Consider the following 14,293-nt stretch of genomic DNA (forward strand, 5'->3'; position numbering starts at 1 on the left):
TCTCTTCCCTTACCTCCCACAGCAGCTTTGGATACATCTCATCTGGGCCTGGGGATTTATCCACTTTTAAGCCTGCTGACACTGCTAATATCTCCTCCCTCTCAATGCTAATTTGTTCAAGTATATCACATCCCCCTCCCTGATTTTTATACCTACATCATCCTTCTCTATAGCGAATACAGATGCAAAATACTCATTTAAAACCTCACCTACATCTTCCAGCTCCTCACACAGAATGCCAATTTGGTCCCTAATGCCCCTACTCTTTCCCTGGTTACCCTCTTCCCCCTAATATACTTATAAAAAGCCTTAGGATTTTCCTTTATTTTACCTACCAGTGTCTTTTCATGCCCCCTCTTCACTCTAATTTATTTTTTAAGTGACCCCCTGTACTTTCTATACTCCTCTAGGACTTCTGCTGTTTTGAGCCCTTGGAAGCTTCCACAGGCTTCCCTTTTTTTTCCTTATCCAATCCTATACATTCCTTGACATCCAGGGTTCTCTAGACTTGTTAGTCCCAACCTTTATAGGAACATGTTGGCCCTGCACTCTCTCTATTTCCTTTTTGAATGACTCCCACTGGTCTGATGTAGATTTTCCTACAAGTAGTTGCTCCCAGTCCACTTTGGCCAGATCCTGTCTTATCATAGTAAACTTAGCCTTCCTCTAATTCAGAACCTTTATTTCGGGTCCAACTTTGTCCTTTTCCATAATCACCTTAAATCTTACTGAGTTATGGTCACAATCACCGAAATGGTCCCCCACTGACACTTCTACCACTTACCCGGCTTCACTCCCTAAAAATAGGTCCAACACCACCCCTCTCTTGTAGGACTTTCTACATTAAAACAAAAAACTGCGGATGCTGGAAATCCAAAACAAAAACAGAATTACCTGGAAAAACTAAGCAGGTCTGGCAGCATTGGCAGAGAAGAAAAGAGTTGACATTTCGAGTCCTCATGACCCTTCAACAGAACTAGGTGAATCCAAGGAAGGGGTGAAATATTTCACCCCTTCCTTGGATTCACCTAGTTCTGTTGAAGGGTCATGTGGACTCGAAACGTCAACTTTTTTCTTCTCCGCCGATGCTGCCAGACCTGCTGAGTTTTTCCAGGTAGGACTTTCTACATGCTGGTTTAAAGCTCTCCTGGATATATTTTAAGAATTCCGCCCTCTCTAAGCCTTTCACACTTTGTCTAACCTGGTTAATATTGGGAAGTTGAAATCCCCTACTATTGCTACCCTATTATTTTTAAACTTGAGATTTGCCTACATATCTGCCTTTCTATCTCTCCCGGCTGTTTGGGGGTCTATAGTACACTCCCAGCAATGTGACTGCCCCATTTTTATTTTTAATTTCTACCCATATGGCCTCATTTGAGGAAACTTCTGAGATATCATCCCTCCTTATTGCAGTAATTGACTTCCTGATCAATATTACGACCTCACCTCCTCTTTTACACCCCCTCCCTCCCCACTCCTCATCTCCCTGAAGATTCTATACCCCAGAATATTGAGCTGCCAGTTCTGCCCCTCCCTCAACCATGTCTCCATGATAGCAATGATATCATATCCCCATGTGTTAGTCAACTCCCTTAACTCACCTGCCTTCCTCGCAAGACTCCTTGCATTAAAATAAATGCCATCCAGCCTTGTGCCTTAACTTGACTATATACGCTCTGCCTTCCAGATTAACTTGGTTTATCTTCCATACTTGCCTGTACATCACCTCCTACTATACCTCAACTCAGTATCCTATCCCCCTGCAAATTAGTTTAAAACCCCACCAACAGCACCCGCAAACCTCCCGCAATGATGTTGGCACAATTCTGGTTCAGGTGCAACCTGTCAGACCTGTACAGGTCCCAACTTCCCCAGAAACTGACCCAGTGATCCAGGAATCTAAAGTCCTCCCTCCTTCAGCCACACATTCATCTGCTCTATCTGCCTATTTTCATACTCACTAGCACATGGCATCAGGAGTAATCCAGAGATTACAACCTTTGAGGTCCCGCTTTTCAATCTGCTACCTAGCTCCCTAAAATCTTGTTACAAGACCTCATCTCTCTATCTATGCCATTAGTACCAATGTGAACCACAATCTGACTGTTTGTCCTCCCCCTTCAGAATGCCCTGCAGCCATTCAGTGACGTCCTTGGCTCTGGCCCCAGGGAAGCAATACAACATTCTGGAGTCACATCTGCGGCCACAGAAACTTGAATAAGTTTCTCAAATACTATTTTCCTTTCATAAAATCATGTTGACTCTGCTTGACTGTATTCTGACTTTCTAAATGTCCTGCTCCTACTTCCTTAATGGCACTGTGGGTGTACCTACACCACATGGACTGCAGCGGTTCAAGAAGGCGGCTCACCACCACCTTCTCAAGGGTAACTAGGGATGGGCAATAAAAATGCTGGCCTAGCCGTGACACCCACATCCTGTGAAAGAGTAAAAAAGAACTGGTGAAAGGCAATTGTCTTGTTGATGGGTAACAATTTCGGAGGGGTTTATGTCGTAGCAAAGAGTAGCCATTTTGATAACATCCACTACATTAACGGTAAAATGAGAAAAGAAAGTAGATTCAACTATTTCTCTCATATTGGACTACACATAGATATTACAATAGTTGAGATGAATAGTACAGATGCATTTCAGGGGAAGCCAGGTAAACACATGAGAAAGAAAGGAATAGAAGGTATGTTGATAGAGTTAAATAAGATAGGGTGAGAGGAGGCTCATGTGGAGCTGAAACACCCAGCATGGACCTGTAGAGTTAAACAGCCGGTTTCTGCGCTTTACATTCTATGTTACAAAATGAGGGTCTACTCACCATGGCCCAATGCAAACATTCAGTGAGGAAGTTTCATAATGAATTCAGTAGTTCACAGTGGGTGCCATAGGAGCCCAGCTCTTCAATAAATCAGAGATGCCACATATCATCAACAGCTTCTGCTCTAACTAACAGACAGAGGGAATATCTCAACTCTGGAAAGGATCACCAAATGTATGAGTTGTGATCAATCCGATTGACAGAGAATGAAGGGGAGAGGGGCAGGTGGGTTGGGGTTGGTCGGGGGGGTGCAGGGTGGGGGGCAGTTCCTGTGATTTAGTAACATTCTGATTGAAGTCCCTGAATGAAAGAACTTGGGCGGCAAAGTTTTAGATGAGTTCAAGTTTATGGAAGGTGGAAGATGGGAGGCTGACTATGGAGACATTGGAATAGTGGAGTCTGGGGGCAACAAGCGCATGAATTTTTGCAAACTGCGACTGTGTGACCTGGAGACTATTGTAGTCAATAGTAAGCAAGGAGAGTACAGGATACTAGGAATGCCTGGCCAATGGTCGAGTAAGCATGACATAATGAAATCAAGGGGAAAAGGTTATGGCTGTCACTGAAATTAACTCCATTCTTAACATCCAGATGAGAGTTTATGTGCCTTCAGTGGCTGCAGCATCATATACACTTTTGCAGATAATGGTTCTCTCCACTAACTACTAGATTCCTCGTAACAGGCCCCCCAAAAAATAGCTGTTTAAGCTAGAACGCTGCTCATGCAAGTTGACAGAACTGCTTTGTCATCCAAAATCTGGAGGCAAGGAAGTAGAGAAGTATGATGACAAAAAGATTGCAATTACCTCTATCTGAGCCAGTGCTCATCCATCCAGTCATTTGCCCTCTCCTCTCAGTCAGCAGCCCAGAGAAACCGTCTCTTAGGTACCAGGGTTTACAGGTAGTGTACATGAAGATGAACATGAACATGTAGCAGAACCCAGAATAAAAAAGGAAGCCAAGGTATACAGGTCTGGAAGGGAGCGCTGCTGTAGCTGAGCCAAGGTTAAAGAAACATCATGCAGAGCATGTGAATGATGATCTCTGAATCTTGCCGCAAAACATGCTTCTCATTTTCAGTTCAGCATTTCAGTACAAGACAAACCACTTCCTATTCAATGCACAGCAGAAACTTACCAAATAACCCTACTCCTTCCAATTTTCTCCATTTCGATCTCGAAGGATGCTTTTTTTTAAAAAAAATTTGTTCACGGGATGTGGGCATCACTGGCAAGGGCAGCATTTGTTGCCCATCCCTATTTACCCCCGAGAAGATGGTGGTGAGCTGCCTTCTTGAACCGCTGCAGTCCATGTGATATAGGTACACCCACAGTGCTATGAGGGAGCGAGTTGCAAGATTTTGACTCAGCAACCGTGAAGGAACAGTGATATATTTCCAAGTCAGGATGGCGAGTGGCTTGGAGGGAAAGCTGCAGGTGGTGGTGGTTTCCACCTGTCTGATGTCTTTGCTCTTCCTGTTGGTAGAGGTCATGGGTTTGGAAGGTGCTGTGGAAAAAGCCTTGGTGAGTTGCTGCAATGCGTCTTGTAGATGGTACACACTGCTGCCCCTGAGAGCTGGGGGTCGAGGGAGCGAATGTTTGAAGTGGTGGATTGGGTGCCAATCAAGTAGGTCACTTTGTTTTGTTGGTGTCAAGCTTGTTCAGTGTTGTTGGAGCTGCATTCATCCATGCAAATGGCAATGTTGAACAAGAACTGTTAGGCCTTTTATATCTTGCCCTTTTAGCTCCATTTCAAGATCAGACTGAGCAACATCAAAAAGCCATATGATTATGTTGAAGAGTCATATGTTAACTGTGTTCCTCTCCGCAGATGCTATCAGACCTGCTGAGTTTTCCCAGGTATTTTTATTTTTGTTTTGGCCAGATGATTATGTTTAGTAGAGTAGGGAAATCACAGACATAACACATGGACACGCACACGTGGGCACAGGCAGGCGTGCCCATACATACGCACAGGCTCATATGCATGCGCACACACACTCTGGCACAGTAGTATCACCACTGGATTAGTACTCCAGAGACACAGCTCTGGGGATCCAGGTTCGAATCCCACCATGGCAGATGGTGGAATTTGAATTCAATAAATATCTGGAATGAAAAGTCTAATGATGACCACGAAACCATTGTCAATTGTCATTAAAAAAAAAGCATCTGGCTCACTAATGTCCTTTAGGGAAGGAAATCTGCTGTTCTTACCTCATCTGGTTCACATGCAACTCTTTAATGCCCTCTGAAATGGCTTAGCAAGCCACTCAGTTGTATCAAACTGCTAAAAGGTCAATAATGAATTAAACCGGACGGACCACCCTGCATGGACTTAGGGACCAGAGATAGCAACAGCAAACTCAGCCCCGTCAACCCTGCAAAGTCCACCTTACAACCATCTGAGGCTTGTGTCAAAATTAGGAGAGCTGCCTTACAGACTAGTCAAGCAACAGCCTGACATATTCATACTCACGGAATCATACCTTACAGATAATGGTCTCAGACACCACCATCACCATCCCTGGGTATGTTCTGTCCCACTGGCAGGACAGACCCAACAGAGGTGGCAGCACAGTGGTATACAGTCAGGAGAGGGTTACCCTGGGAGTCCTCAACATCAATTCCTGCCCCCATGAAGTCTCAAGGCATCAGGTCAAAGATGGACAAGGAAACCTCATGCTAATTACCACATACCTCGCCCCATCAGCTGATGAATCAGTGTTCCTCCATGTTGAACACCAGCTGGAGGAAACGCAGTGTGATAAGGGCACATAATGTCCTCTGGGTGGGAGACTTCAATGTCCATCACCAAGAGTGGTTCGGTATCACCCCTACAGACCGAGCTAAAGGACATAGCCGCTCAACTGGGTCTGCAACAGGTGGTGAGGGAGCCAACAGAGAAAAACACACGACCTCATCCTCACCAACCTGCCTCCCTGTATGCATCTGTCCATGCCAGCATCGGTAGGAGTGACCACCGTATAGTCTTTGTGGAGACAAAGTCCCATCTTCACATTAAGGATATTCTCTACCATGTTGTGCAGCACTACCACTGTGCTAAATGGGATAGATTTCAAACAGATCTAGCAACTCAAGACTGGGCAACCAGGAGGCGCTGTGGGCCATCAGCAGCAGCAGAATTGTACTCAACCACAATTTGTAACCTCATGGCCCAGCATATTCCCCCACTATCATTACCTGCAAGCCAAGGGATCAACTCTGGTTCAATGAAGAGTGCAGGGAGGCATGACAGGAGCAGCACCAGGCATTCCTAAAAATGAGGTGTCAACCTGGTGAAGCTACAACACAGGACTACTTGCGTGCCAAACTGCATTAGCAGCAAGCGATAGAGCTAAGCAATTCCACAACTAACGGATCAGATCTAAGCTCTGCAGTCCTGCCACATCCAGTCGTGAACTGTGGTGGACAACTAAACAACTCACTGGAGGAGGAAACTCCACATATATCCCCGACCTCAACGATGGGGGAGCCCAGCACATTAGTGCAAAAAGTAAGGCTGAAGTACTTGCAACAATCTTCAGCCAGAAGTGCTAAGTGGATGATCCATCTCTGCCTCCTCTGGTGGTCCCCAGCATCGCTGATGCCAGTTTTCAGCCAACTCTATTCACTCCACGTGATATCAAGAAATGACTGAAGGCACTGGACAATGCAAAGGCTATGGGTCTTGACAATATTCCAACAATAGTACTGAAACTTGTGCTCCAGAACTTGCCGCACTGCCATCCAAGCTGTTCCAGTATAGCTACAATGCTGTGGAAAATTGCCCAGGTATGTCCTGCACACAAAGCAGCATAAATCCAACCCGGCCAATTACCACGCCATCAGTTTACTCTCAGTCATCATTAAAGTGACAGAAGGTGTCATCAACAGTGCCATCAAGTGGCACTTGCTAAGCAACAACCTGCTCAGGTGATGCTCAGTTTGGGTTCTGCCATGGTCACTCAGCTCATTACAGCCTTGATTCAAACATGTTCAAAAGAACTAAATCCCAGAGGTGAGGTGAGAGTGACTGCCTTTGACATCAAGACAGTATTTGACTGAGTGTGGTATCAAGGAGCCCTAATGGGAATCAGGAGGAAAATTCTTCACTGATTGGAGTCAAGCCTAGCACAAAGGAAGATGGTTGTGGTTGTTGGAAGTCAATCATTTCAGTTCTAGGACACCACTGTAGGAGTTCCTCAGGGTAGTGTCCTAGGCCCAACTATCTTCAGCTGCTTCATCAACGACCTTCCCTCCATCATATGGTCAGAAGTGGGGATATTTGCTGATGATTGCACAATGTTCAGAACCAGTCATGACGACTCATGTCCAAATGCAGCAAGACCTGGACAACATCCAGGCTTGGGCTGACAAGTGGCAAGTAACATCCATGCCACACAAGTGCCAGACAATGACCTTCTCCAACAAGACAGAATCTAACCATTGCCCCTTGACATTCAATACCATTACTGAATCCCCCACTACCAACATCCTAGGGGTTACCATTGACCAGAAACTGAACTGGACTAGCCATATAAATACTGTGGCTACCGGAGCAGGTCAGAGGCTAGGAATCGTGTGACGAGTAACTCGCCTCCTGACTCCCCAAAGCCTGACAACCATCCACAAGTTTTATTTGATAATAAGCCAAACAGACCATCTTCACTGAAAACTAAAGTATCGAAGCGCTGTCTTCTCTGTAACTTTGAAACTTACTCCTTTTGTTCTTGGAATCTAGGTGATCTGTGTAACTCGTCCATTCTGGCCCCAAGAAAAAGACTTCTTAAACTGCTGTAGTCCTTGTGCTGATGGTGCTCGGTGGGAATTTCTAGTACGTTAACTCAGTGATAATGAAGGAAAAGTGATGTAAAACCAAGTCGGGATGGCATGTGTCTTGCCAGGAGGATAACTTGTTGGACTTGTGGACATTGGGGCCCAAGAGGCTCAACTGAAGGAACCTTGATGAATTGGTGCAGTGCATCCACCAGGTAATATATACAGTAGTCACAGCGGCCATTGGTGGATGGGAGTAATGTGCTCTATTAAATGCTGCTTGACATGGAGAACAGCTATGGTGATCCATTCTCTAGCATTTCGCTTTTGAAATCATGCTAGAGCAATGCTGTGACAAGGTCAAGAGTTGCCTCATGCATGCCTGGTTTTGGCCTGCTATACCTGCCCCATTTAGCTTTATAATTGTGCAACACGTCACAGTCGAAATAGGCCTCAGTATGCAGATGTGACGTCATGCCATTATGGGCACAGTGATCTGAGATCTGCAACAGACAGGCTAATAGGATAAGTTGCTCCTTTTTTTGGTTCATTTACCACTATAATGTGGCACCTTCAGGACTTGGTCAGTGCTGATTTAACTGAGCCGCTCTTGATGATGGATGGTGAAGTGCCTCGCTGGCAATCTCACAAACATCTCTGGCTTATTTCCAGCATCCAAGTTCATTAAGCTAAAGATTTTTAAAACCTGTAGGAGTAGTTATAACCATTGCTGCTGGCATTAAAAAAAAGTGTGTTCAGGTCTCTACATCCATTGATGAACTCACACCTAGCATCCAGGAGTCCAAGCTCTTTTCAACTTAAATAACAGTCACTGGAAGTGTGCATTTATTTCATATACACATCAGACAGCAGTGAAGGCAGGGTACTTGAATATTTTTAAGGCCGAGTTAGATTGACTCCCTGCCAATCAAGAATCTAAGGTTATGGAAGGTAGACAGGAAAGTAGAGTTGAGGCCACAGTCAGATCAGCCATGATCTTATCAAATGTCGGAGCAGGTTCAAGAGATCAAATTGCCTACTCCTGCTCCTAGTTTGTATATTCATATGCATGTTCATATTTTATTTATTTATGGGATATGGGTGTTGCTGACAGGGCCAGCATTTATTGCCCCTGACTGGGTGTACTCAAGAGATAAGGATACTGTGTAAAAACAAGTTCCTGTTTGGCTGTGAAAGCAGCCTCCATAATTCATTCACATTCAGCGGCCTAAATTGATACCTCCCTAAATTCTAGAATGATTCCTGTAGATTGCAAGTTAACAAATGTAACCCCTGCCATTTATAAAAAGGAAGCAGAGAACACACAAGGCCAGTTAGCCTGTCATCAGTAGTAGCAGAAATGCTAGAATCTATTATTAGCAATGTGCTAATAGGGCACTTAGAAAATCCTAATATAATCAGGCAGTGTCAAAACAGATTTATGAAAGGAAAAGTGTGTTTGACAAATAGTGTTTTTGAGGTTGCAGCCAGCAGGGTAGATAAGGGGGAAACGGTGGCTGTAGTGTATTTGTATTTTTACAGGGGATTTGTTAAGATGCCACATAAGAAATTGTTAGACAAAATTAAAGTTCACATGATTGATTGGATTGAGGCTTAGTTAATGGACAGAAAACAGTCAGGATAAACAGGTCATTTTTGGGTTGGCATGCTGTAACCGCATGTGATGCCACAAGAATCATTACATGGGCCTTAGCTATTCACAATTTATTAAAGTAATACTCAGTTTTTGTCTGGAGTTTTAATTAGTAATACCAAAGGGGCATGTTTGTTGGTGGGTGATGCCTGGCGCACACACAGGGATGTTGGGAGGCAGAAGGCTAGAGCGTATGAAATATGTGCAGTTGGCAACAGTTGGTGGTAGAGGTGGTGAGGTGGGGGTAGGAGGCTGGAGACCAAAAAACAGAAGTTAAAGGGAGCCCAACAACAAAGTCAAAGAGTCTGATTTGTTAAGGGATGGGATGGAATCGATGGGATGGCAAGAGGGGCGTGGGATGGCATGAGGAGGAATGGCATGGAATGGGGTTGACATGGTATGGATGAAAGCTGTCAGGTGAATTTTTTTAAAAATCAGCATTGATTCTATGGATAAAGATGATAACAGTCTGTATCCTCCAAAGCTTCTCTACAGTCTAACTCCATTGACCATGCCATCATACAAACTTAGACTCAAGAAATAAGCAGTTATAACGTTGCTATGAAACTTGAATCCTAAACAAAGGTTTTGCCATGCAACAAGATTGGTAGCTTGGAAGCTGAAATCATAGCTGGCAGATTTCAAGGAAATTGTGCATTTATTCCGTGAATAATGTTGAACTCTTCAGATGTAAACCTGCCTTTTCAACTCAGAGGAAACAGTTCCCAATTAAACTTTCAGATTCAATGACTATAATTAAGTCACAGGCCAGGTTTTTGACAAAATTTGTATTTGTATTCCTAGGTCTGTATGTAGCCTCTTCCAGAATGAGAAGTTTTAATTCTGTTAAAGTCTTTGCTGAAAGAGTAACTAGAGATGCAGTATTTAATGAAGTACTGATACAATAAAGGTACTAATTGGACTGCAAGTGTTTTGCAGGTCTCCATTAGTCTGTATTAATGAGTTAGATGAGGGGACTAAGTGTAGTTTATCTAAGTTTGCTGATAATACAAAGCTAGGTGAGAAAGTAAGCTGGGAGGAGGATGAAAAGAGTTAGCATGCATGTACAGCAGGCAATTAGAAAGCAAATATTACGTTAGCCTTCATCACAAAGGGAGTGGGGTATAAAAGTAAAGAAGTCGTACTAAAATCATATGGCACCTTGGTGAAACCTGGTGTACAAGTTTGGTCTCCTTTACCTAAGGAAGGATATAATTGTAAAAACAAAAGAGATAAAAACAAAAAACTGCGGATGCTGGAAATCCAAAACAAAAACAGAATTACTTGGAAAACTTGTCCAGGTAATTCTGTTTTTGTTTTGGATCTCCGCTGATGCTGCCAGACCTGCTGAGTTTTTCCAGGTAATTCTGTTTTTGTTTTGTGAAGGATATAATTGCCTTGGAGGGAGTGTAACAAAAGTTCACTGGACTGATTCCTAGGATGTGGGGATTATCCTCTGAGGAGCGATAAAATAAAACAGGTCTGTATTCCATAGATTTAGAAAAACAAGAGGTGATCTCATTGAAACATATAAAATTCTTAAGAGGCTTGACAGGGTAGATGCTGGGAGGATTTCCCCCCCGATGGCGAATCTAGAACACAGAGTTATGGTCTCAGATTTCGGGGTTGGCTATTTCGAACTGAGATGAGTAGTCACTTAACCAATTGTGAATCTTTGGAATTCTCTTCCCAGAGAGCTCCGGATGCTCAATTGTTGAGTATATTCAAGACAGAGATTGATTGATTTTTGGATACTAAGAGGATCAAGGGAAAAGGGGTACTACACAAAGGTGGAGTTAAGGTAGATCAGCCCTGATCATTTTATCTGCTGGAACAGGCTTGAGGCACCAAATAGCTTACTCCACACACTTTTTGATATACATTGCATTTGATTATATATATTTTTGCGGGGGTTTTGTCAGAAATTTGTGCAGTTCTGTCTTCCCTAACTCTCTCTCTCTCTCCCCCTCCCCCCAATTCTGGCCTCATCAACCACCACCTATTTTGCCTCACCATTGGCAGCCATGCCTTCAGCCATCTAAGTGCACAGCTTTGGAATTCCCACTCTACCCACCTCTTCTCCTTCAAAGCATTAGCCTTGGTTCAGTGACACCATTCTGAATTCAAAGTCCAAAAGATTAAACGTTCATGTTCACACCAGAGACATGATCTAGACTGGCTTTCAGTTGAAGCACTGTCAGAGGTGCTTTCTACTGGATGAGAGGCTGATCTGAGACAAACATGTGCCCTACAACCAAAACAGATTAACCAGTGCTTTATCACAGTGCTGCTTCTGGGGCCTTGATGTGCAAAAATTATTTGCTGTATTTCCCTACATACAACAATGACTGCAGTTCAAAAACACTTCATCGATCATGAAATGTGTTGGTATGTCACAAGATTGTGAAAATGTCTTGCATTTGTAGAGTCTAAGTCTTTGTGAAAACCATCTCTTACTAAAAGTCATTCATCATTTAGTTCTGCCCTCATCTTTGTTTAATTATGCTTCCGCGATGCAGCTTAGGACTTTTTTCTGTGTGACCGGTGCTATATAAATGCAAGTTTTCCCTTTGAAATTTGGCATTCTTACATCTGTCCTGATGAACACAACACAAAAAGCTTGGACAGCGTGTCTCTTTTTTTCAGCAATACTAAACATAAGCTGTTGTTGTTGTTCATGCTTATATGAATGACGGTGTAAACATTTCATATACTTCTGATGTAAACAAAGTTGACACTGCACTGCCTGGTTTAGTCTAAAAGAGATACAACACATTCTCTTGTGGATGACCAGCTTTTCCACTTTCAAACACAAGACACTAGTTGAGCCTGGAATCTTAAGACTTCACATTTTATCCATGCGGACCAGCAGAAGACATGGTTACAGCAGAGACCACCTGCCTTATCCCTTGAAGCAGGGAAACAAAATGAGTAAATCAATTTAGAATTTGCCAGACTGCATTCTATCTCCCACCTGGTCTATTTTAACAAATTCTCAACAGCAGCTCAGTGCTTCCCTCTTCACAATTCCCAGTCTGTGAACAGATTATGTAAGTCAGCCATCTACATTTACAAAGAAAACAGAACCACTGGTACCAGGGTAGCAAGTATGTTGGGACATAAGAATCCATTAGCTGTCACCGCAACCTCATCCACATCTGCATGGTGCTGATATAAAATCAGGTTATCACAATGGATTTCCACCAATATGATAATCACCTTCAGGGCATCTCTACAGGGAGTGGAGAAAATCTCTTAAGCAGATTAGGCTAGATTTATTAGGTGAACGTTAGCTATATGCAGTGTTTTAGGCAGTTTCCACTGAACGAGACTTAAAGTTACTGGAGTAAAAATCAGCAAAGCCACCAGCTATTAAAGTAATTTAATTTGGGAGCTTGTGATTCTCATACCTGTAGAGTGGCAAAGTTGCACAATTGGTCACAAGGAATGAACAGTTACAGAATTGAGAACGCATTCAGAACTTTCAATATCTATAAAACAAATGTCATATTACAACTGCATTTATTTTATACGCATGTAGTCGCAAGACACCATACTTGACCCTTTACTATTGTACAAGACACTTCAAATTCCATCTTTTCAGCTTGTTCAAAGTCTATCGTTGAGAAGTCATTCTTACTTTACTGAAGGGCTAACACAAGAACATTACAGAAATAGATAAAAGCAATCTCAGATGGCCAGTTTCCTACTTACTCCACTAAGATCAAATATGATACAAATGCACTTCCAATTCTAACCCTAACAAACAAACATTTCTCAGTAAAGATGGAGATTTGTCAACTACACCATTTAAAACAACCAATTCAAACCGCAAATTATTATATGATATAAAAGCAAAATACTGTGGCTCTGGAAATCTGAAATAAATTATCTTGTAGACAACTAAATGCAGATGTTTGAACTGAAATAGAGGTATTCAAAACCACGAGGGAACTGGGCAGAGTAGATAGGGAGAAACGGTTCCCACTTGTGAAAGGATTGAGAACGACAGGGCACAGGTTTAAAGTAATTGGCAAAAAAAGCAAAAGCCACATGAGAAAAAACTTTTTCACCCAGCCAGCGGTTAAGGTCTGGAATGTACTGCCTGAGTGTGTGGTGGAGGCAGGTTCAAGGGAGGCATTCAAAATGGAATTAGACTGTTATCTGAAAAGGAAAAATATGCAGGGTTACGGGAATGAGGCGGAGAATGGCACTGAAGGTCTCATTCGGAGAGCCGGTGCAGACAACGATGGGCCGAATGGCCTCCTCCAGCGCTGTAACAATTCTGTGAAATTATACCGTACGCGGAAACGCAGGCAAAAGTGCATTTGGAATGAACAGAAACTGTACCTTTTCCATTTTGCCAGGCTGTGTACCAGGACAGGCTGAGGAAGGAGGTGACAAACACTAACGCGGTGGCCACAGTCCCATTTCTGAGCCTCATCTCATTGCCCACAGAGTCGCTACCGGAGTTTCGCCGTCACTCTCATAGCAAGAACTGGGGCTCTCCTCTCCGCACCGCGTCTCGCTGCCTCTGTCTTTGCACGTTGAGTATTTTGTAATAACAAGAGATATCTATGCACATTAAATCCTGGCAGACTAGTAACGAGGGATTTCTTTCACTTTCTGTACGGATTTTATTTTGAGCTCATGAACTCCACATTAGGCACAAAAAAAAACAACATAAAACCTACAATGTTGCAGCCGCTTTTTCCCCGCATCACAAGCACAACAGCCAGGAAGCACGAAACTCGCCGAAAGGGAGAATAGAGGAAAAGCCTTCACTCGGCTGAGGTTTACCCAACCAAGCGCTGGTAGAGCCAAACCACGCCCACCCTCCACGCTCATTGGTTCCCCTTGACGTCTCACTGCCCAATCATCGAGGGGGAAGGACAAGCGTTCCTTCCGATTGGGTAACCCTGCTGTCTGTCAACATAACGTCACAAGCGACAGGCCGGTTCACGCCCCGATTCCTTCTTTCCCGTTAATTTCTGCCCTGTCTCTGGCTTGAGAGCTGTTTCAAAGTGA

At 43.5% G+C, this 14,293-nt stretch overlaps 1 protein-coding gene across 5 annotated transcripts in view; it reads right to left on the reverse strand.

Annotated features, from left to right (window-relative positions):
* Positions 1-14,030, reverse strand: part of mgat4a (alpha-1,3-mannosyl-glycoprotein 4-beta-N-acetylglucosaminyltransferase A) — a 264,810-nt gene extending 250,780 nt beyond the window's left edge. For 4 of the 5 annotated variants that reach the window (XR_005944430.1, XM_041199181.1, XM_041199180.1 and 1 more), the window contains exon 1: positions 13,616-14,030. Coding sequence is in view for 3 of the 5 variants with exons in the window: in XM_041199181.1 (XP_041055115.1) it covers positions 13,616-13,709 (94 nt within the window). In the remaining 2 variants the exon portion in view is untranslated. The remainder of the gene's footprint in view (positions 1-13,615) is intronic. The other variant, XM_041199183.1, reaches the window with a different exon arrangement.
* Positions 14,031-14,293: the final 263 nt, after the last annotated feature.

The sequence above is a fragment of the Carcharodon carcharias genome, chromosome 11, assembly GCF_017639515.1.
Source record: "Carcharodon carcharias isolate sCarCar2 chromosome 11, sCarCar2.pri, whole genome shotgun sequence".
NCBI classification, from domain to species: domain Eukaryota; kingdom Metazoa; phylum Chordata; class Chondrichthyes; order Lamniformes; family Lamnidae; genus Carcharodon; species Carcharodon carcharias.